Source organism: Lepus europaeus, chromosome 7 (assembly GCF_033115175.1).
Source record: "Lepus europaeus isolate LE1 chromosome 7, mLepTim1.pri, whole genome shotgun sequence".
Lineage (NCBI taxonomy): Eukaryota > Metazoa > Chordata > Mammalia > Lagomorpha > Leporidae > Lepus > Lepus europaeus.
Window position 1 is genome coordinate 63,771,143 of NC_084833.1, and position 22,758 is coordinate 63,793,900.

A 22,758-nucleotide genomic window follows, 5' to 3' on the forward strand; every position below is an offset into this window, starting at 1 on the left:
CACCACCAATACCATCACCACCATCATTAACACCATCACTACCACCACCACCACCACCATTACCACCACATCACCACCACCACACCACCAATACCATCACCACCATCACTAACACCATCACTACCACCACCACCACCACCATTACCACATCATCACTACCATCACAACTGCTACCATTACCACCACTACCATTACCACCACCACTACCACTACAACCACCACCATCAGTACCACCACCACTGCCACCACATGACCACCACTCCATGACAACCACCACCACCACTACCACAACCACCACCATTATCACCACTACCACCATCACCACTACCACCACCACTACTACTATACCACCACCACTACCACTACTACCACTACCACCACCACTGCTACTATACCACCACCACCACCACCATCACAACCACTACCACACCACCACCACCTTGGCAAAAGATGAAGGGAGGCCCCAGGAATCACTATGCTTTCTTAACAAAAGGAGAAATGAAGTTTTAGAGACTGGAAATTTGATGAGCCAATGAAAAGACTGCAAAGCTAGACAGGACACTGGGGACTCTGATTTGGCAGGTCCTGTGCATCCACCCATCACAGCACACTGATTCTAATCGATCAAGTACAAAGAAACAGAATAGGGTTGGGTTATACTTTTGCTGACACTGCTTATCACCAGTATGTTTCCAGACCACACAGCTACTTCCGTATCCTACTGTTTGGCAAACTGTCAGAAAGGAATAATGTTAAAATCATGCAATTGCCGCCTGTGAGAAATCGGTCCTAAGACTCTCCCTGGATGCCAAAATCCAAAGACGCTCAAGTCCCTTACATAAAATGCTACAGTATTTACACATAACCTGTGCACATCCTGTTACAGTTTAAATCATTTCCAGATTACTTATATCTAATGCAATGTAAATGCTGCGTAAATAGTAGTCAAGTTGTATTGTTCAGGAATAATGCCAGGGGAGAAGTCTGTATATATTCAGTACAGATGTCCTGCTTTGTCTCAAATGTTTTCAATCTGTAGTTGGTTGAGTCCATGCACACGGTGGATATGGAGGGCTGACTGTACTAAATGGATTCATTAAAAAGTTATGGGTAAATACAGTTGTACAATCGTACATGAAATACTTAAACTTAATTAAAACAATGCTGATTTTGTGTTTTATTTTGGTATCTAACTACCTTATTAAAGAAAAACCTAGGAAGCCATCTACCATGAGCATGTTGAACAAAAGCAGCCAGGCTGAGCTAGGCAGCGCTTCCCTCCTGCTGGCTCGTGCTGCCTTTAACAAGGCACTCCCTGAAGCAGGGCTGAAGCTCAACTCTGCGGCCAACTGGGCAGGACACGTGCACAGCCAAGTGGGCTCCGGTCCCAGGGCAAGAAGTGCTATCTGTCTGTGAGCTGCCCAAGCGAGTGCTCCTCTGAGTCACTCTCCCTCCTGCGCCCACAGCACACACTGACTTCATTCATGCCCGGGTGACCTCCAAAGCCTGGGTCTGCACAACGTCTCTGAAGAAACCAGCTTCTGATCTGGCCTGGCTCCCCTGAAGCCACACTGCGCTGGAACTGCTCGGGTGGAGGAGGAAGGGGCAGGTTGGTATCTTCTTGGTAATGCAAGCATTTCCCCCGATACATGGTGAGCAAGATTTCATCCGGAATTTGAAATAAATACACCTTAGGTGATGGGAGTAGACTATTTCATTTGCAGGGATTAAAGACCAGGAGCAGAAAGTATTTTCTGTTAAGTTAAGTCTGTGGTTGGCTTACCTTTCTTCAAACCAATTAACTAGTTAATTTAATTGTATATATTTCCGGGGGTACAGTGTGGTTAATTCAGCATGTGTATATGATACGAGATGACCAAATCAGGATAATTAACATTTCTATTCCTTAAACATTTATGATTTCTTTGAGTTGGAAATCTTCAAACTTCTCTCTTTCAGTTTTCTTTATAAAATAGATAATAAATTGTTGCAGGCTGCGGTCATGCTGCAGGCTATGGGGCCCTGGAACTTACTCCTCCTGGCTAACTGCAGGTTGCTACTCATTATCTATCCTCTCTCTCCCTTCTCCCCTCCCCAGCCATTGGTGACCACCATTCCTCCCTCTACTGCCACAAAATCAACTTTTTTTAAAGCTTCTATGTATGAGTGAGAATATGCAGTATTTATCTGTACCTGAGTTATTTCCCTTAACATCACATCCTCCAGTTCCATCCACGTTGTGCAAATAATAGGACTTATCATTACTTACTGTAGAGAAGAAATTCTTGAGACAGGCTGAGGGCACATGAAACATTTCCTGCCTTATTAAAAAAAAAAGAAAGAAAAGGAAAAGAAAATATTAACTGCACTGAGGCTACCTCCTCTGATCAAATCATTACATGGATCTAAAAAAAAAAAAAACATTTAACAGCATATTCTTTCCACAGGTAGATAACAAGGTTCATTGAAAACAGCATCAGAGGGGCTGGCACTGTGGTATAGTGGGTAGAGTCACTGCCTGTAACACCAGCATCCCATACCGGCACAAGTTCGAGTACCTGCTGCTCCGCTTCTGGTCCAGCTCCCTACTAATGTGCTTGGGAGGGCAGCAGAGGGTGGCCCAAGTGCTTAGGCCCCTGCACCCACATGGGAGACTTGGATGAAGCTCCTGGCTCCAGATTGGCCCAACTCCAGCCATTGCAGCCATTTTGGGGGTAAAATAGAAGGTCTGTCCGTCTGTTTCTGCCTCTCTCTCTCTCGCTCTCTCTCTCTGTAAAACTCTGCCTTTCAAATCAATAAATAAATCTTTTCAAAAAATGAGAAAGCAGCAGCAGAACTGGAACTGTGCAGGAGTCACAGCCCACATTTGTAAATGACTTACTGCCACCCTCACCAGGGAAGGTGAAAAACAAACGACAACAAACGTCCCGAAAGTGTGCAAAGCCACGGAATGACAGGGTGCTGTTATTCGGGTCTATTTTGCTACTAAACTTAAATGGAACTATGAAAACTCAAGTGAAAACATAATTTCTCCTCAAACTCAGTGCTTCCCAGAGTCTAGGAGGTGAGGGGGAAGCAGGCAAAGAAAGAACCACAGAGCAACATTCCCCAGGGCACGGCACGGGCTCACTGCAGCCATGCAGCCCTGGATCAGCCAATGCACACGACGGGCACTGGGTTTCCAGATACGTGTAGGGAGCAGAACCCCCACCAGTGGGACCCAGCACTCCTCTGTGTCCGCCGAGGGACGAGGAATGCACAGAAATGTAGAATCTCCCAGTCATTTCATTTGAATGAATTTAAAAGATCTATTTTTTAATGATAAAAGAAATAAGCACATTATAAAACATAGGAGAAATGGGAAAAAATACTTCACTGAAATGCACACTCTGTATGTACTTTGGATGGTATGTAGGTTTTTTTTGTTTTTTGTTTTTTTGTTTTGTTTTGTTTTTTCAAATCAGAGTTACAGAGAAGGGGAGAGACAGAGAGAGACATCTTCCATCCACTGGTTCATTCCCCAGATGGCCTCAACATCTAGGGCTGCGTCAGGCTGAAACCAGGAGCCAGGGGCTTCATCTGGGTCTCCCACATGGGTGCAGGGGTCCAAGCACTTGGGCCATTCTCCATTGCTTTCCCAGATGCATTAGCAGGGAGCTGGATCAAAAATGGAACAGCCAGGACCCGAAAGGATGCCCATATGGAATGCTGGCGGCGGCTTCCCCCGCTGCACCACGTGCTGGCCCCTGGATAGTATACAGTTTTACAAAGCTTTATCATGTGTTCTACACATTTTTATTCCCTGCTTGTTTTGCTCTCCCTTGTTACTAGGAATTTTTTTTTAAAGATTTATTTCTTTTGTTTGAAAGAGAGGGAGAGAAGTCTTCCATCTGCTGGTTTACTTCCCAAATGGCTGCAATGGCTGGAGCTGGGCCAGGCTGAAGCCAGGAACCAGGAGCCAGGAGCCTCTCCCAGGTCTTGCATGTGGGTGGCAGGGGCCCAAGTACTTGGTCCATCCTCCGCTGCTTTCCCAGGTGCATCAGCAGGGAGCTGGATCAGAAGTGCAGTGACTGGGAATAGAACCGGCACCCATATGAGATGTCAGTGCTGCAGGCGGTGGCTTTACCTGCTATGAAACAGCACCAGCCTCCAGGAGTATTTTTATTTCAGTAAACACACTTCAGAAATAACACCATCAATGGCAGCATTTTACTCCAGGCAGAAGCCAACCCCAGAGGGCCTAAGCTTCCCTCTAGCCCTGTGCATATAGTTTCTAATGATTAATATCATGAATTATTCTGTTGCATATTTAACAGAGGGGCAGTTAAGTAATCTATAAATATCTTGCAATGTCAGATGTTAGCCCAAGGTTATAGCTTTTCAGACTCTTTGGGAAATGAAGAGAATTAAAATATAATTTAAGTAATTTTACTTGAGTACCTTGTAATGAAACAGTTACATTTTATGAAGAATATAATTAGAATTACTTGTGGCGCCCCTTTTGAATATCTCTGGAAACGTGCACACTACGTAACACTAAATGAAAAAGGAGAGCACACACTTGCAGTACATAATGGGATAAGAATAGCTTGCATTTATTAGGGGATGGGTGTCATGCATTGTGTTAATGCTGTGCATGTATTAGCTCATTTAAATCCTCACAGAAGCCTTTCAAGGTAAGCACCATTATCGTTCCCCTTATACAGATGAGCAAACTGAGGCCCCAGGAGGTTAAGTCACCCTAGTTTACACAGCATTTGAACCCTGGTTCACCGGAGTCTAGAGCCTATGATTTAACCACCGCATTCATTACTAACAATTACAAACAGAATTTTACTAAAACCTATAATGACTATGCATATCTATAATATATATATGTTAAATTTTATGCCAATGAGAGGTCCATGGAGGGATACTCAGCTCTATGTGGGGGGGAAGGGAGATAAATCACCCGAAAGACAAGGCCTTATGTACCCTCCTGCTGCGTCTAGGATAAAGAATGTGCTGTAAGAACATAAAGGAGGAGAGTCTGGGAACGAGAGGAGCTAAGAGACCTCACAGAGGCAGGAACATCTGAGCTGTGCCTGGCAGGATGAATAGAACTCCAGCAGGCGTCGAAAGGGAGAGCCAGCCGTAACAGGAGGAGGAATCCAAGCCGGGGGAGATACAGGGACAGGAACAGCAGCAGTGCCTGGGCACTCTATTGAAACCCTGTCTTTCAGGGTCAGCTCTTCGGCTTATCTCCTCCGAGTCCCCATTGTCTTCCTCTTTTAAAACTCAATTACTTTCCCCCTTTGCTAAATTCCATTATCCTATCTGAGCTTTAACACACAGCAATGGAGCAGGAGAGTCAGGAAGAGCACCTTTACCCAGGACGTCCAGGACCCTGGACTCGGGGCTCTGAGAATAAATCTGCTGAGTGGGTCTGGACCACCCACATCCTCCTCCTTTTTCTCAGAAAAAGGGGGAAAGAAAAAGAAATGTGGGGTACAGAAATGGTTTTATTCACTTTGGAAACTGCAGGGAACTAGGACCCTGGTGATTTTCCCAGTTGTTGTTGTTTTAAAGATTTACTTATTTATTTGAGAGGCAGAGTCACAGACAGAGAGAGGGAGAGACGGAGAGAAAGGTCTTCCATCCCCAAATAGCCGCAACAGTGGGAGCAGGGCTGATCCAAAGCCAGGAGCTTCTTCTGGGTCTCACACGCAGGTGCAGGAGCCCAAGCACTTGGGCCATCCTCTGCTGCTTTCCCTGGTGCATTAGCAGGGAGCTGGATTGGAAGTGGAGCAGCCGGGACTCAAACCGGTGCCCAAATGGGATGCTGGAGCACAGGTGGAGGCTTAGCCTACTATGCCACAGTGCTGGCTTCCCCAGTTGGTTCTGGAAGACTGTGCAGCTCTGGGAGGAAAGCAGGTTACGCAAACCTGATGATGGCAGCTTTTGTAGTTAGTGAAGGCAGATTCCACGTGAGGCCCAACAGGTAGCACAGCAGCAATGCCAAGGCAAAGCAGCACCTGGAGGAGGATGACACCAGCTCTGCAGCCGGCCACTGTCACCTTACGGCTGACTCAGCTGCAGGGGGAGAAGGTAGTGATCAAACCTTTTTTTCCACGGCGCTATCACGGCCTAAGATCTGGGGAGAGTTACAGTTGATGAGAGGACAGAGGGTGGTCCACATTTCCTATGAGCCCAGTATGTACTTCCAGGGGCATAAGGACCTGCTGCAGGGGAGAGCCTGTCTCCCACGTGGGAGACAACGAGTGGGAAGTAGCCAGTGCGCTGGGAAGAGCACTGGACTGAGTCAGACAGACCTGTGCTCTAATCCCAGCTCTAATGGCTTCGTGACAATGATTTTTTGGAGACTTGGTTTACCTACATGTGATAAGTGGAAAAAAATAAAATAACTGCCCTAACTTAGCACAACTTGAGTCCCATTGGGAAAATGAAACAAATTAAGGGACATAAAAATGCTTACAAAATTATAAAGCCGATACAAAACATTGCATTTCTTTTTTTGTTTGTTTCTCTTCAGAGGAAAACTTTATTTTCTTGTGACAAGCAAAGAAATCAGTAGGAAGCAATAGTTCCTTATAGAGTTTCTGGGGCTGGCTCTATGGTGCAGTGGGTTAAAACCACGGCCGGCAGTGCTGGCATCCCGTATGGGCACCAGTTTGAGACCCGGCTGCTCCACTTCCGATTCAGCTCCCTGCTAATGCACCAGGAAAAGCAGCAGGAGGTGGGCCAAGTGCTTGGGCTCCTGCACACACGTGGGAGACCTGGATGAAAATCCTGGCTCCTGGTTTTAGCTTGGCCCAGCTTTGGCTATTGTGGCCATTTGGGGAGTGAACTAGCAGATGGAAGATCTCTCTGTCTTGTCTCTGTCTCTTTCTCCTTATCTCTGCATGCAACTCTGCCTTTCAAATAAATAAATAAAATATACAAAACAAAAAAGTATAAAACAATACATTCTGCTTCAGGTCAGCCTGAGGAAGGGCTGTCTAGGATCATGGGTTAAAAAAATGATAAAAATAAAGGCCATGAACCTCACGTACTCCCTTACCTGGAAATAGGCAAAGGCCAAGTGATCCAAGGCATCTTCCAGACTCGCCTCATCCTCTGTCTTCCACTCTCCATAAGATCCTCGGAAGAGACTGACAGCCTCCTCCAGCCACGGGATGGCATGGTAGTAATCCCCCATGTCGTAGGCTACCTGCAGGAAACACAGGGCCGTCACTCGGGACTTGGTCCACAGCTGGAGGAAATGAAATGTCAGATCCAAGAGTAAAAGGGCTTTTGGAACCCAAGAAGACAGGTTTTAGTGTCAAATTCATTTTAATTCACGCCACCAAGCATCTATTATATACAAGACACTGCATTAGGTGGAGGGCAGATACAGGGGTCTTGCATTTGAGGAAGCAATGGAAGGCTAACCTTCTGTCCTTGTGTGGGCATTAGAGCCTAAGGTTACCTAGACCATCCCCTGCCTGCAGCCCAGGTAGTTTCAGCAGCTGTTCATAAGATTATTGCTCATTGGGGCCGGCGCTGTGGCATAGTGGGTGAGGCCTGGAGCAGAAGAGAGAGAGATGAGCTCCAGTCACTATAACAAGGACATAAGGGCATGAGTGCTCCAAGGTAAACACATCCCAGGCTGTAGAGGCCCAGAGAAGGGGGGAGGTGAGGATCTCAGCAGGCTTCATGGGAGAAGTGACATGAGCCTCCCTTGAAGACAGGAGGATTGCAACACGCAGACGTTGGAAGGAAGAGCATTTTAAGACAAGGATACATTCACATAATTTATCGTGACTGAAGGGAAACCGAACACTAACTTAAGGCAAGCAAATGACAGTCCTGAACGCCATGTTTTCATAAAGATATTGCTGATAGCATTTATTAATTCAACACTTGCTGAGGATTTATTATGTACCGGATAGTCCTCATCCTTAAAGAGCTTAGATCAAAAGAGGTGCGTATGCGTAAACCCATGATGAAGACACCGTAATGAAGGTGGACCCGGGACGGCTGTGAAGCTCCGGGGCCAGAGCTGTTTTAGATGCTGGGATGCTGAGCAATGTGGCAATGCATCCCAGACACAGCTCCTGCCTCCGAACAGCTAACTAGAACACCAGAGCTGCAGATGGAATTTCCTGGAAGTCGGTGTGGGAGACAACTTGGCATTATAAAGTCGCAGAGTTGGCAGAAGTCTTACAAGAATGGTGGACTTTAGGTGTGACTTCCAGACAGGTCAGACTTAGAGGCACTGAAATTCCACAGCCTGAATTATCAGTCAGCTCCTGTCCCAGGTCCACCATCAACCTGCTGTTTACTTTTCAGATCTCAAGGTTCCTATCTGTAAAAATGTTGGGTTGAAAAATCACAAGAAAATAAATGACTGAACTTTTCCACTTAACCACTTATTTCATTCAGATTTCCATGAAGAACTTCAAGTCTCACTAGAATGGCAGATTGAGGTAACTGAAATACTTCCAAATACTTAGATATTTTGAGTAACGTATAAAAACACTTTATCGTATTTTTCAAAAAAAAAAAATTGGGAAAAAAAACAGGTACCAGAAACAAAAAATTAGCTAAAAAACTGAAAAATAATTTTTTTAAAGATTTATTTATTTATTTGAAAGTCAGAGTTACACAGAGAAAGAAAGAGAGAGGCCTTCCATCTGATGGTTCACTCCTCAGATGGCCACAATGGCCAGAGCTGCGCCAATCCAAAAGCAGGAGCCAGGAGCTTCCTCCGGGTCTCCTACATGAGTGCAGGGGCCCAAGGACTTGGGCCACCTTCTACTGCTTTCCCAGACCATAGCAGGGAGCTGGATTGGAAATGGAGCAGCCAGGACTCAAACCGGCACTCATATGGGATGTCAGCACTATAGGCCTCACCCACTATGCCACAGTGCCGGTCCCAATGAGCAATAATCTTATGAACAGCTGCTGAAACTACCTGAGATGCAGGCAGGAGATGGTCTAGGTAACCTTAGGCTCTAATGCTCACACAAGGACAGAAGGTTAGCCTTCCATTGCTCTCAAAAAACCTAGGCATCGGAACGAAGACACCATCATAAAACTGGATCACATGAAAAGCTATATCTTAAGGGAAAGGGAGGCCCAGAAAACATCTTACCCATTGGCTTAGAAAGACAAGCAAATTGGTTTGTTTCTGTCCGGCTTCTGTATGGGGACATAAAATGGCTCCTTAGAATATTCTCAACTTAGAGCCTATACTTCAATGTTAGTTTAGGGCTTAAATTTGCAATATTCATATGGGCAAATGCTCAGGCCAATAAATCATACAAAAATGGGTCCATTACAGCCAGTGCTAATGCCAGAGTTCCCAGAAGAAGAAAACCCAAAACTCTCAGGAGGGCTAAGCCCACAACTCTGGAGAGAGATTCTCCTGGCGGGGAAACGTCCTGGCAAAAAACCAGCTCCCAGTCGAACACGACAAACCGCATCAGGAAATAAGCCCTCAGGAACAGATGCCGACAGTACGATGGGGATGGGCCAATTAAGAATTTCAGAAAATAAAAAGGCTGACCTGCTTTAAAACAAGCTGGGGAGGAGGGTGCGGTGCTGTGGCGCAGTAGGTTAATCCTCTGCCTGAGGCACCGGCATCCCACATGGGCGCCGGTTCTAGTTCTGGCTGCTGCACTTCCTATCCAGCTCTCTGCTAATGGCCTGGGAAAGCAATAGCACATGGCCCATTGGGCCCCCTGCACCTGCGTGGGGAGCCTGGAGGAGGTTCCTGGCTCCTGGCTTCAAATTGCTCAGTTGCAGCCATTCATTTGGGGTGTGAACCAGCAGATGGAAGACCTTTTTCTCTGTCTCTCCCTCTCTAACTCTACCTCTCAAATAAATAAATTTTAAAAATCTTAAAAAAATCCATGGGGGTGGACATTTGGCCCAGTGGTTAAGATGCTGCCGGGGGGAGGGCAGCATTGTGGTATAGCAAGTAAAGCTGCCACCCGAGATGCTGACATCCCATATGGGAGCTGGCTTGTGTCTCAACTGCTCCACTTTCAATCCAGCTACCTGCTGATGGCCTGGGAAAGCATCAGAAGACGGCAGAAGTGTCGGGGCCCCTGTACCTACATGGGAGACCTAGAAAAAGCTCCTAGCTTCATCCTGGCCTAGCCCTTGTCATTGTGGCCACCTGGGGGAGTGAATCAGATTTTGAGATCTTTCCCTCTCTCTCTCACTCTCTGTAATGCTGACTTTCAAATAAACAACCACAACAAAAAAATCTTTTTAAAAATGCCACTTGGAACGCCTACATCACATATCCCAGCTCTGCTCCCTATTCTAGCTGCCTGGGAAGCAACAATGATACCTCAAGTGCTTGGATCCCTGCCACCCACGTGGGAGAGCTGGATGGAGTTACTGGCTCTTGGCTGTTGTGGGCATATGGGGAGTAAACCAGAGGATAGGAGATCTGTCTCTGTCTCTCTCTCTTTCAAATAAATTTAAAAATTTTTAAAACCCAACAATTCAAGGGGGAAGGGATAGAGAAGTTCAGATGAAGCCAATTTGGTCACCTGTTAGTGACTGAAGGTTATTCTGTGACCTGGCAGTACCCCTTCCAGGTATTTATCTGAGAGAACTGAAACAAATGTCTACCAAGGAGATCCATAAGCATGTGAACGGCAGCTTTATCCACAGTCGCCCAAAGTGGGAACCATCCACATATCCATCAACCGTGGACTGGATAAACAGTCTGTGGTGTACTGGAGTAGCACTCAGCAATAAAACAGAACGGATGACCAGCCAATGCAACAATGTGGATGAGTTTCAGAGACACAATGTGCCAGTGCAATGTGCTGGCCTTCAGAAGGGAGGTACCTGTGCTCAGGACGGTGGGCGAGGATAGACTAGGAGGGGTAGTGTGGTGGGAGAGGTGAGGAGAAGGAGTGGGAACTGCTCACGTGTAACATCTTTCATAAAGATTTGGAAAAATGGCCGGCGCCGCGGCTCACTAGGCTAATCCTCCGCCTTGCGGCGCCGGCACACCGGGTTCTAGTCCCGGTCGGGGCACCGATCCTGTCCCGGTTGCCCCTCTTCCAGGCCAGCTCTCTGCTGTGGCCAGGGAATGCAGTGGAGGATGGCCCAAGTCCTTGGGCCCTGCACCCCATGGGAGACCAGGAGAAGCACCTGGCTCCTGCCATCGGATCAGCGCGGTGCGCCGGCCGCAGCGCGCTACCGCGGCGGCCATTGGAGGGTGAACCAACGGCAAAAGGAAGACCTTTCTCTCTGTCTCTCTCTACTGTCCACTCTGCCTGTCAAAAAAAAAAAAAAAAAAAAAAAAAAAGATTTGGAAAAATATGTGAAACAAACAGAGCAAAATTTGAACATACAGTTCATTTCCATGTTAGATATAAGCACCTGTCATATTTTTCTATGCACTTATATTTGAAATGTTTTATTTTTCAGAATAAGTAGATAAATGCAGAAATAAAAATCACCAGTGAGACTTTTGGGATGTTACTTATTGAAATTTCAACATATGGCTTTAGTTCCAGAAAGGTGTCACTAATGAAGCTTATCCTGGTACCATAGATCAAGCCATGTTAACTCTATTAGCCATGAACGTGATGATTGAGCTCTGATCCCACCCAGGGTCTCAGGGAAGGGAGGAAGACGCACAGAGAGGCTCAGGGCCATCCACTCTGCATGAATTCGAAAGACACAGGGTGTCAAGAAGCGTGAGGTCCCCCTCTCACACATGCCAACCAATACGGTAGGGACCGGGGAGAACCCCTGCAATACGCATCCTCAGAATCAGGGGACGTTTTCTCCACTCCCTGCTGAGGCAAAGGCTGCCGAAGAGTAAACTTAGAATGACCTCAGGTGTGATTGTAACTGACCGTCTGTCAAAGATCAACGATCCACCTCAGCTGGGAGGATCCCGAAGCCGGCTCCCTGAAGCAACGCTCAAGTGAGCAGCTCCAGTGTTTTGTTTTGCAGCTAGACAGTGAGAGAGAGAGACAGACAGAAAGGTCTTCCTTTTGGTGGTTCACCCCCTAAATGGCCGTCAAGGCCGATGTGCTGCGCCAATCCGAAGCCAGGAGCCAGGTGCCTCCTCCCGGTCTCCTATGCGGGTGCAGGGCCCAAGGACTTGGGCCATCCTCCACTGCCTTCCCGGGCCACAGCAGAGAGCTGGACTGGAAGTGTCAAAACACTGAAGCTGGCCGGCGCATTTATGCACGTCTAGATTTACTGTTAGTTTGAAATAGTGTAATAAGGCCGGCGCCGTGGCTCACTAGGCTAATCCTCCTCCGGCAGTGCCGGCACTCCGGGTTCTAGTCCTGGTTGGGGCGCCGGATTCTGTCCCGGTTGCCCCTCTTCCAGGCCAGCTCTCTGCTGTGGCCCAGGAGTGCTGTGGAGGATGGCCCAAGTGCTTGGGCCCTACACCCGCATGGGAGATCAGAAGAGGCACCTGGCTCCTGGCTTCGGATCAGCGCGGTGCGTCGGCCGCAGCGGCCATTGGAGGGTGAACCAACGGCAAAGGAAGAAATTTCTGTCTCTCTCTCTCACTGTCCACTCTGCCTGTCAAAAAAAAAAAAAAAAAAAAAAAAGTCAGTGTTTCTAATGCTTAGGAAATGTTGCAAGGGATTCCAGAAAGCTTCAGGAGTCTTCAGAGTTTCCATGATCTGGCCTGCACATCGCCGGCTCTAACCCTCCTCCACACCCACTGTTCATCTGCTGGCAGGGTGCTCTACTTGGGGCAATGGAAGGTCCACTTCACCAAGTTAGTGTCCGTTGCCCTGGTCTAATTAACCCCTTTCACTCCCAAGAGTGTCCTAAGTATATGATCACCGTAGCTATCATGGAAAGAGAGTGGGATGTGGAGTTAAGAGATCGGGTTCAAAATTCAGTTCTGTTCCTTAAAATTGTGCAATCTGAGACCAGTTATTTATCCTCTCTGGTTTCTTCCTCTGAAAACGGGAACGATATCCAATTTCCAAGTTGACTGTCAGTATTAGAAATATGTAAAAGCAATTGAGTCATGGCTATTTCATCCCCAGGAAACCAGAGCTGAGCGACCGGCCCTGCCTCTGAGTATCGTTACCTTGCCTACTTGGAAGCAGTCGTCCGCCGTGAGGGAGAAGAGCCGCCTGGGGCTGTACAGGTCGGTGACGGTGGAGCCGGTGACCCTTTGAAAGACCCCGCGGGCCAGGCCCTTCACGTTGAGCATGTAGACGTCCTGCAGCCGCATCAGGGCCCTTGCTGCTCCCTCCAGGTCCTCGAAGGCCGGGAGGTCGCCCTCCACCTTCTCAAAGCCATCCTTCAGAGCTGTGAAATACCAAAAACATGCATCTGCCATTCCAAGACAACAGGTGCTGCTCATTGAGCACCTGCAGAGCGTGACAACCTGCCAAGTAGTCCATGCGACAAGGCTTTATTTTCCTTTGGGTTCCCAGCAGCAAGCACAGTTCCTGGTGCAGAACGGAAGCTTCAACACCATTTTCTGAATCAGAAACACCCAGAACGAGTGAGTGAGGAGTGAAGAGTAAAGCAAACACCTTCCTCATATTGCCCCTTCCTACGTGTCTCCAGGAAACCAACCCTTCTTCCTCCTCACTTCCCAAAACAAGCTTCTTAGAGTACAAAGTGGAAAAAATTAGGAAAGTGATCTTGCTACAGATCACACAGTGCAGTGGTGATGACGTAATAAAACAGAAACTATGACAAGGCCTTACTTCCACCACATATGCAAATGCCTGTTCTTCATGGGACTGTGGTGAAGATCAAAGGAGAGAATGGACCTGCAAGCGCTTTCCTGCGCCTACTCGTCCGAGCCCATCGGCAAGGGGACCTGGGGCTTCGGACCCGTGAGAGCGCAGGAGACGAGGTGATACCTACCCGCTCCAGTGCCCTCCTGCACATCCCAGCAGAACCTCTCTTTTCCTCCCAAGGCAGGGGACAGACGCTCCTCCCCTCCCCTCCAGCCCTGCCCCTGGTTACCTCGGATGTTCTCACTGGCCTCCAGACTATGTACCACGTTCCTCCAGTCAGACTGCAGGCGTTTGATGAGGGTAAACGCAAGCAGGGGGTTAGCCACAGGGGTTGTTGGGTCCTCATGCAAAGACAGTACCTTCTCATAGAATCTGAAAGAGAGTAGAAGGCTCTTACTTGCTGCTGATACAGCCAGTCCACCTAGAGGAGGCTGGCATGGTGTGCAGACAGTAAGAGCAGCCAGAGCTGAAATGCTGAATCTCTTAAGATTCACAGAACGGTCTCACCAAAAAGCCAAGGGAGTACAAGGAACGTGAAAACGACATGCACAACAAAAGTGTGTTCACTCGTTTGTTCGCCGAGTCAGTCTGTACCAGTCAATTATTATCTGTCAGGCACCATGCTAGATGCCAGAGACACAGGGCAAGAGAGGGCCCAGCTCGCAAAAAAGCTCCCAGACAAGTAAGTCTTCTCCTGTCTTGGCTCTGTGCCTGTTACCCAGTACCCAGTAGGAATTCAGAAACACCACTGACTTTATTACGGTAATTGTGATTCACGCTAGGAGAGAAGCCAGACTGCTACGCTGCAACTGCAGCTGTTTGTAGGCAGGCACCTAACACAGGTGGGAGGAAGGAGGGGTCAGGGAAGGCTCCCGGGGGAGCTGGCATTGGTCTGAGTCTTGAAGGATTGGTTGAAACATGGGTGGCTACTGCCGGCTGAGCCCTGCCCTCACAGGAGGCATCCTGTCTCACCTATCCAACACCGCCGCCCCCAAATTGGGATCGGACATGGTTTGTCCATTTTACAGGACAAGAGACTGAAACAAGGCTGGAATGTTCCCAAGCAGTGGAGCCAACATTGAACCCCAGACTGCCTGACCCCAAAGCCTGGGTCCTCAGCTGAGGGGGGCCCTCCTGTTTCCTAGGGGACCAGGACAGAGAAGATGAGGGGAGTGTTCGCTAGCGATACTTGTCTGCAAATGGATGGGACCCTAGTCCTTCGGTGTGGGCAGGCCGGGGGGGGGGGGGGGTTCCCGGAGTGGGAGGGGCGCGTGCAAAGGGCAGAGGGAGCAGCGGGCTGGGGGACTCCAGCTCTCTGAGGCAGAGTCTGACCTGAGTGTTTCTACAGAGTGGGGCCCTCGTCTATGAAAGGGAGCCTGAGACAGCGGACGCCCTGCCTCGCAGCATGCAGGCAGCCAGCTGAACGCTCGATGCAACAGGAATGAAGGAATAAGAACCTGGGTCCCCCAGGGAGGAAACTGGCAGCCTGGCAAGTCCCAGGATGTCTCAGGTCCCAGAGACAGGGCAGTGTGTGCGCTGCTACCCTAGGGTTCTGAAACTGAAGCAGCCTCCAGGGTGTGGGATCTTCATGACTGCCCATTATTTCCTGCTTCGCTCCATATGGAACTGCTTAGCGACAGATGAAGAAAACTTGTAGGCAGAGCCTGGGGCTGGAGTCCAGCTGCAGGAGTCGGCGTCCAGGAACAATTGAGGCTGCGCGACAGTTGGACAGGCAGGAGCTGGGAGGAGAGCGGAGACCCACCCTGAGCCGGGCTCCGACTATCCCTCAGTTTCCCCGACTATACGGTGAAAGCACCCGTGGGGCTTAGGAGACCTCTGTGGATCCTTGCAGTGTGTTCCTCTTACCATTGATCCCCTCCGACTTTCCTGCGACTCAATAAGGAGATTCCCCTGAGCTGGAGGGAGGCTAAGGTTTAATAGGCATCGCAGGAAACTGATGCACAGAGGGCAAGAAGCATGGCAGAGAGGGGAAGCCCACCAGGCTGTCCATCAAAGCTTGTCTCCTCCCACCCCTCGCTTCATACCCTGGAGTCCAGCTGTCCCGGCCAGGGATTTTATCTCTACAGCAGCCCACCCAGTAAACCCGCTGTTCAGATATGCAATTTAAAGAAAAAAGAAAAAAATATCTATCGCCTGATATCTGAGGCTTGTTTGGAATCTGAGTTGGCCCTGTGCCCAGCCTCTGAGCGAATAGCTGGGTTCCAGAGACTCAGTTACAAGACACCACACTCAAACCCCAAGGTTTCCTAAGTGGTTTTTTTTTTTTTTTTTTTGCTTTAACAAATGTTGCTGAGAGTGGAAAATCAGATTCTTTCCTTCAAGAATCTGCACATAAATTTTGCAACCCAATCTGTGCATTAAACATAGCCTGGCTGGGTTCTCCCACTGTAATACATGGGCCATTTCAATTCAATATGTTTTCTTTTTGAAATTCAGAATGGGCCTCATCTCAGTTCTGAGACATTCTGATTGCCCAACTCCTAGCACAGAAATAACTGCTGCTGACACGACTCTTTCCCTCGTGGTAGTTTTGAAAACCACAACAAAAAAGCAACAAAAGCTCAAGGCTGACTACACCTATATAAGTAATATACAGACTATATTGGGTATAACTGTATAGACTGGCTAACTGGGATCATTTTTACTCCTTAACTTGGCATAGGAAGAAGTTTCAACATCAAAACCTATTTCATTTCTCAATTCAGCAATTCAAAAAAAAAAAAAAAAAAAGGATTGAAGGCCTTGGAAATAACATCTCCAGTTACATCAAACACCAGATTGGGAGTATAGAAACATGAGCAGCAACTGTCCAGAGTCTTGTTTTAAAAAGCAGACCCTGCACTGGGCCCTAGAGCATGACCAGTGATCAGACCAGCAGTATCCAAAATAGCAAACTGAACTTCACCAAATTAAATGTTCCTAAGTTATCTGAGAAAAGAATCAGTAACATTTTATTTTTTTTAAAAAAAGGTTTATTTATTTGAATGGCAGATTACAGAGATGGAGAGAGGGAAAGACAAAGAGCAAGTGTGTGTGTGAGAGAGAGACAGAGACAGAGACAGAAGCAGGAGCCAGGAACTCCATCTAGGTCTCCCACATGGGTAGCAGGAGCCCAGGTACTTGAGCCACCTTCTCAGCTTCTGCTGCTTTTCCAGGCTCTTTAGCAGGGAGCTGAATTGGAAGTGGAGCAGCTGGGACTCAAACAGTGCTCCTATGGGATGCCGGCATTGCAGGTGGCAGCTTAACCCTTTGTGCCAAAACACCAGCTCCAGAATCGGGAAAATTTTAGATTCTTTCTGATTCTTTTTTATCTGGGCTCTTACAATCCAAGTTAATTAATGCTTAGAGTCAAAAGTGGGACCCCTCGGGCCAGCACCGTGGCACAGCAGGTTAAAAGCCCTGGCCTGAAGCGCCGGCATCCCATATGGGCACCAGTTCGAGTCCCGGCTGCTCCTCTTCCGATCCAGCTCTCTGCTATGGCCTGGGATTGCAGTGGAAGATGGCTCAAGTCCTTGAGCCCCTACAGCCACATGGGAGACCCAGAAGAAGCTCCTGGCTCCTGGTTTCTGATCGGCGCAGCTCCGCCCGTTGTGGCCATCTGAGGAGTGAACCAGTGGATAGAAGACCTCTCTCTCGTCTCTACCTCTCTCTGTAACTCTGTTTTTCAAATAAATAAAATAAATCTTAAAAAAAAAAGTGGGACCCCTTTGACCAACCAGTCCTAAACATTGATCACAAGGAGTTAATGTTTGACAGGTAATTATTGCACACCAAGTGCAATGACACTTAATCCTTCCAACACCCCTGGAGAGGCAAGTACTATTTTTGTCATCACTTACAGATTAGGAAGCCAAAGCTTAAAGAGGTAAAGGAACTTGCCAAGGGTCAGAGACAAGGATTCACATAGAGGTCTGTCATACTGTTGAACACAGACTCCTAGCCACACATACTGTTGCCACTGATAAAACCTCATGTACTTTTATGGTCCACATGCTGTTGTGACAGATAAAGCAAGCAGGAGGGCCATCACATGTGTTGGAAAGAACATGGGGTTAAGAATTGAAGAGTAAAGGCTGGTGCTGTGGATTAGTGGGCTAAACCTCCACTTGTGGGTGCCAGTTCGTGTCCCAACTGTTCCTCTTCTGATCCAGCTCTCTGCTTATAGCCTAGATGGGCCCCTGCCACCCACAGGGGAGACCTGGAAGAATCTCCTGCCTCCTGACTTCAGATCAGCCCAGCTCCTACCATTGCAGCCTCTTGGGGAATGAACCAGCAGATGGAGGACCTTTCTCTCTGTCTTCCCTCTCTCTGTCTGTAACTCTACCTCCAAAATAAATAAATAAATCTTAAAAAAAAAAAAAAAAAAAAAAAACCTCAAAAGTTAGAGGCTGGTGCTGTGGCTTAGTGGGCTAAGCCTCCCTCCACCTGCAGTGCCAGTTTGAGTCCTGGCTGCTCCACTTCCAATCTAGCTCTCTGCTATGGCCTGGGAAAGCAGTAGAATATGGCCCAAGTGCTAGGGTCCCTGTACCGCGTGGGAGACCTGGAAGAAGCTCCTGGCTCCTGGCTTCGGATAGACCCAGTTCCAACCACTGCAGCCTTTTGGGGAGTGAATTAGCAGATGGAAGACTTTTCTCTCTGTCTCTCCCTCTCTCTGTCTGTAATTCTGCCTCTCAAATAAATAAATAAAATCTTAAAAAAAAAGGATTGAAGAGTAAGCTAGTTGACTTTAATTTTCTCATATTTTAAATGAGTTCTCATCTGCTAAGAATATAATAGTAACTTTTCCCAAAGTTCTGTGTATGTGAGAGAATCAAATATGATAAGGTTTGTGCAAGACCTCCCACTGCCAAAAGCTATGACAATGACAATGGTGATAAAATGGCAAAGGGACCAGCATGGGAGGGGAGAGGCAGCTGGCTAGCACTTTGATCAGATGTTTCATGCTCTTTTTTTTTTTTTTAAGATTTTATTTATTTATTTGAGAGGTAGAGTTACAGACAGTGAAAGGGAGAGACAGAGAGGTCTTCCATCTGCTGGTTCACTCCCCAAATGGCTGCAATGGCTAAAGCTAAACCGATCCAAAGCCAGGAACCAGGAGCTTCCTCCAGGTTCCCCATGCGGGTACAGGGGCTCAGGCACTTGGGCCATCTTCAACTGCTTTCCCAGGCCATAGCAGAGAGCTGAATCGGCAGAGGGGCAGCCGGGACTAGAACCAGTGACCATATGGGATGTCATAGATTAACCTACTGTGCCACAGCACCGGCCCCAAGCTCTCTCTTCTGAGCCTGCTTCCTGAGAGGCTTGACACTGGCATTCTACCACCTCCCTCCCACAGTCTCCATCTGAGCCACCTCAACAAAGAGACGATGGGTATGGGAGCAAACATACGGGTAGCAAGAGGCATGCAGGGCTCTGGGTGAAGAACTGGGTGCAGCAGTTAAGTACTTAGGACCTCCACATCTCATGAGAGTGCCAGGTTCAAGTTCCAGCTATGCTGCTTCTGATCCAGCCTCCTGCTAATGTGTACCCTGGATGGCTAAAGTACTTGGGTCCTTACCACGCATATAGGATAGCTGGATGGAGTTCCTGGTTTCTGGCTTCAGCCAGGCCTACCCTGTCAATTACAGGCATTTGGGGTGAGAAACAAAAGACAGAAGATCTCTCCATTTGTCTATTTGTCTTTCAAATAAAATGAGAATAAATTAAAAATGGTTTTCAAAAGAGAGAAATACGTCTATTCCCACTAATGCACTTGGACTCCATAAACATTTTGCCCTGTCAACATGGTCTCATAGAATATGAGACAACCACACTATTCCAAAAGAATTACAAGATTTATTGAAATTATTGTCATTTATTGTTAAAATTCACACACACATATATGTACTGTATACATACAGTATATAACTTATTACACTATTTCTTTTTTTTTTTTTTAACAGGCAGAGTTAGACAGAGACAGAGAGAAAGGTCTTCCTTCCGTTGGTTCACCCCTCAAATGGCCGCTACGGCTGGCGCGCTGTGCCTATCTGAAGCCAGGAGCCAGGTGCTTCTCCTGGTCTCCCATGCAGGTGCAGGGCCCAAGCACTTGGGCCATCCTCCACTGCCTTCCCGGGCCACAGCAGAGAGCTGGACTGGAAGAGGAGCAACCGGGACAGAACCCAGTGCCCCAACTGGTTGAGGCACCACAGGCGGAGTATTAGCCTAATGAGCCACAGCGCCAGCCTCATTACACTATTTCAAACTAACAGTAAATCTAGACTTGCATAAATGCTTATATGCATGCTACATATTTAAGAAATGGACCGAACTGTCTCATTCAGTGACCAGTGAGTAAACAAGATCTCTCACACCTACCTCCACAAACAAATCGATTCCCTTCTACATGGGCTCTTGCACAGAGTCATGGTGCCCCCCACACTTTTTCCCAGGTCCTCCAGAAGTGGCGCTATAGTTTATAGGATTTGCTCCCCCTCTTCCCAGCTCTTGCAGACATTTAACGCCCAAAATGGAAAGTCAATGGCAGTGGGAGGCAGGCCTAGTGGGCGGTCCTTTGGCCCTGAGGGTGTGTCTTAGGAGATGGGCCCCGTGCTCTGTGCTTCCTGGCTCACGTCCCGGTCCTTCCTCTGCTCTGCTACCGCCATCTGCCATCTGCTGCCCTCATCAGAGGCCAGACCAGTGGGGCCCACCCAGCCCCGGACGGTGAACCTCCAAAAGGTGGAGCTAAAACACTTCTGTATAAGCCAGGCTGCCTTAACTATTTCATTGTGGTAATGAAACGTGAACTACTCCAATCAGTATTACAGTCACACATGGTCACTCCATGTGACACACAGCACGTGACATTGTTCCAACACTGACACTCTCACTACCACCGTTCCTTACAGTGTGGTGGGCTCCTCAGCGTCCCAAGGCAAGAAGGCACAACACAGGCATTCATACACCTGGCGTCAAACAGAATCACCCACCTTTCACAGCTGACCCGGTAAAATACACAATTACAGTGCCCGGGTGACCCAAACCTTGCTACCTTCCCCCATGGTGTGTAGCACCAGGACCTGTTGACAGAATAGCAAAACACTATCGTTGCAGCAAGAAGCGTGGGGCTTTTCAGTCCTTCACAGGCAGGTCACAGCTCAGCGACCATTTACCTAGAACTTAGCTTGTCCAGGAATACAGAGAAGGAAGAACAGAGGCAGGAGGAGGCAACAGACAAGTGCCCGGAGACAATCAGGGTACTACAGACCCAGGGTCCCCGAGGGCAGTGCTGGGTCTGGTTCATTATTTCACCTCCAGGGTCTGGAGCAGTGCCTGGCACCAGTAGATGTTTCCAAAAATGTGTGGGGGAAAAGTCATGAACGCGAGGCATTATTCTCATAGTGACCTGTGCAGTTACCCAGCGTCCCGGGGCCCATGCACACAGGGCTTACAAAATGTCACCCGACTCTTCCACCAGACATCAGTTCGCTGGATCACACTCTGTCTCTGGACGCCCGCTCAGGTCAGGACTCAGAGAGGTGCAGCACCCGAAGTCCCCCCCCCTACCTCCACCCCGCGCGCCCACGCCCTACGTGTGGACTGCACAGCCCACTGCGCCTTTGACGGCGACACGCAGCCTGGGGCCCCAGTCGCCTCACTCCACTTTCCCACAGTGGTTCACCCGCTCTTTGTGCAGCTGCATCCAGGGTGCCACCGGGTGGGAAGGCGTCTGACGCCCCACGCAGTGCGGCACCGCGCCCCAACACCTCACGCCACGCAGTCTCGGGGTCCGCCTCGGGGTCTCGCTCCCGCAGTGCTCTCACCTGGTCAGGTCCCTCAGCCGCGCCTCCTCCCCGCGCAGGTAGCGCCGCAGCAGCCCCAGCAGCTGGCGCTCGGGCACCAGGGCGCGCGCCACGCTGGTCAGCGCCGAGAACGTTTCCCCGCGCGCCGCCGCCCGGGCCGGGTCCCCAGCCCCGAGCGCCAGGGCCGCCAGCAACGCCGCCAGCCGCGCCGCGGGGCCCATCGCCGGCGCTCGCGCGTCTCCTCGGCCCGAGCCGTCCGCCGCCCGACGCTGCGGCTCCCGGCCCGGCCCGGCCCGGCCCCGCCGACTCTGCCGGGCCCGCCCCGCCGCGCCCCGCCCCGGCCCGCTGCGCCCCGCATCTCCCGCCCTCTTCGCCTCAGCTCCCCCAAAGTCACCCCAGGGGCCGCCCGCCCTGGAAGGCGTTTCCGCGGTCCTGTCACGCTTGGGTAAACTGAGGCACGGGTTGGCCGAGCGGTGGATTCCCTGGTGTAAGGCTGTACGGAGCCCAGGCGGCGCGGCCCAGACTCTGTCCTTAATCACCATGGGGGTAGAGTGACCATGACGCTGGTGAAGCCTCGGCTTCGAGGCCCCTAATTCGCACCAACGCTTTCCAAGGCCCTTGGCGTTAGGGGAGAAGGGGCCTGGCGGTGTGGCCACAGCGTGTATGCATTTGAAAAATCTGCCCACGAGAGCTAGATTAACCACAGTGAGTTATATCACCCCTTCGCTCTAATTGGCGCCGGCCACACTTCCCCCCTCTCCCTTCCCCTTTCTGGTGGGAATCCCAGAGCGGCCGCGAGCCTGTGGTTTTAGGAGGTTTTCTGCCGGGACACGCCTAGGGGCTGTGGCAGGCAGCATAATGTCCCCCTGGGATGTCCAGGTCCGCAGTCTCCAAACCTGTTCATGGCAAAGGGACTTCCAGGTGTGATTAAGTGAAGGATCTCGACAGTGGGAGCTTGTGCTGGATTTCTTGGTGGCCTCAGTGCCACCAAGAGTCAAGGAGGGGCTGGCATTGTGGCCTAGTGGGCTGGGCCACTCTGCCTTCACCCTGGCATCCCATGTGGGCACCAGAGCCAGTTGAGTCCCGGCTGCTCCACTTCACATCCAGCTTCCTGCTGATGCTCCTGGGAAGGCAGCGGAAGATGGCCCAGGTCCTTGGGCCCCTGCACCCACGTGGGGCACCTGTATGGGGCTCCTGGCTCCTGGCTGAGG

General features: G+C 49.4%; 1 protein-coding gene across 3 annotated transcripts in view; it reads right to left on the reverse strand.

The window, feature by feature from the left end:
• Positions 1-21,768, reverse strand: part of P4HA3 (prolyl 4-hydroxylase subunit alpha 3) — a 38,816-nt gene extending 17,048 nt beyond the window's left edge. For 2 of the 3 annotated variants that reach the window (XM_062196707.1, XM_062196706.1), the window contains exons 1-5: positions 15,203-15,360; positions 13,975-14,117; positions 13,079-13,302; positions 7,061-7,210; positions 2,270-2,321 (exon numbers count right to left, since the gene is read on the reverse strand). In XM_062196707.1, coding sequence (XP_062052691.1) covers positions 2,270-2,321; positions 7,061-7,210; positions 13,079-13,302; positions 13,975-14,117; positions 15,203-15,345 — 712 coding nt within the window. In that variant the 5' untranslated portion in view covers positions 15,346-15,360. Of the gene's footprint in view, positions 1-2,269; positions 2,322-7,060; positions 7,211-13,078; positions 13,303-13,974; positions 14,118-15,202; positions 15,361-21,568 lie in introns of those variants that run through there. The other variant, XM_062196705.1, reaches the window with a different exon arrangement.
• Positions 21,769-22,758: the final 990 nt, after the last annotated feature.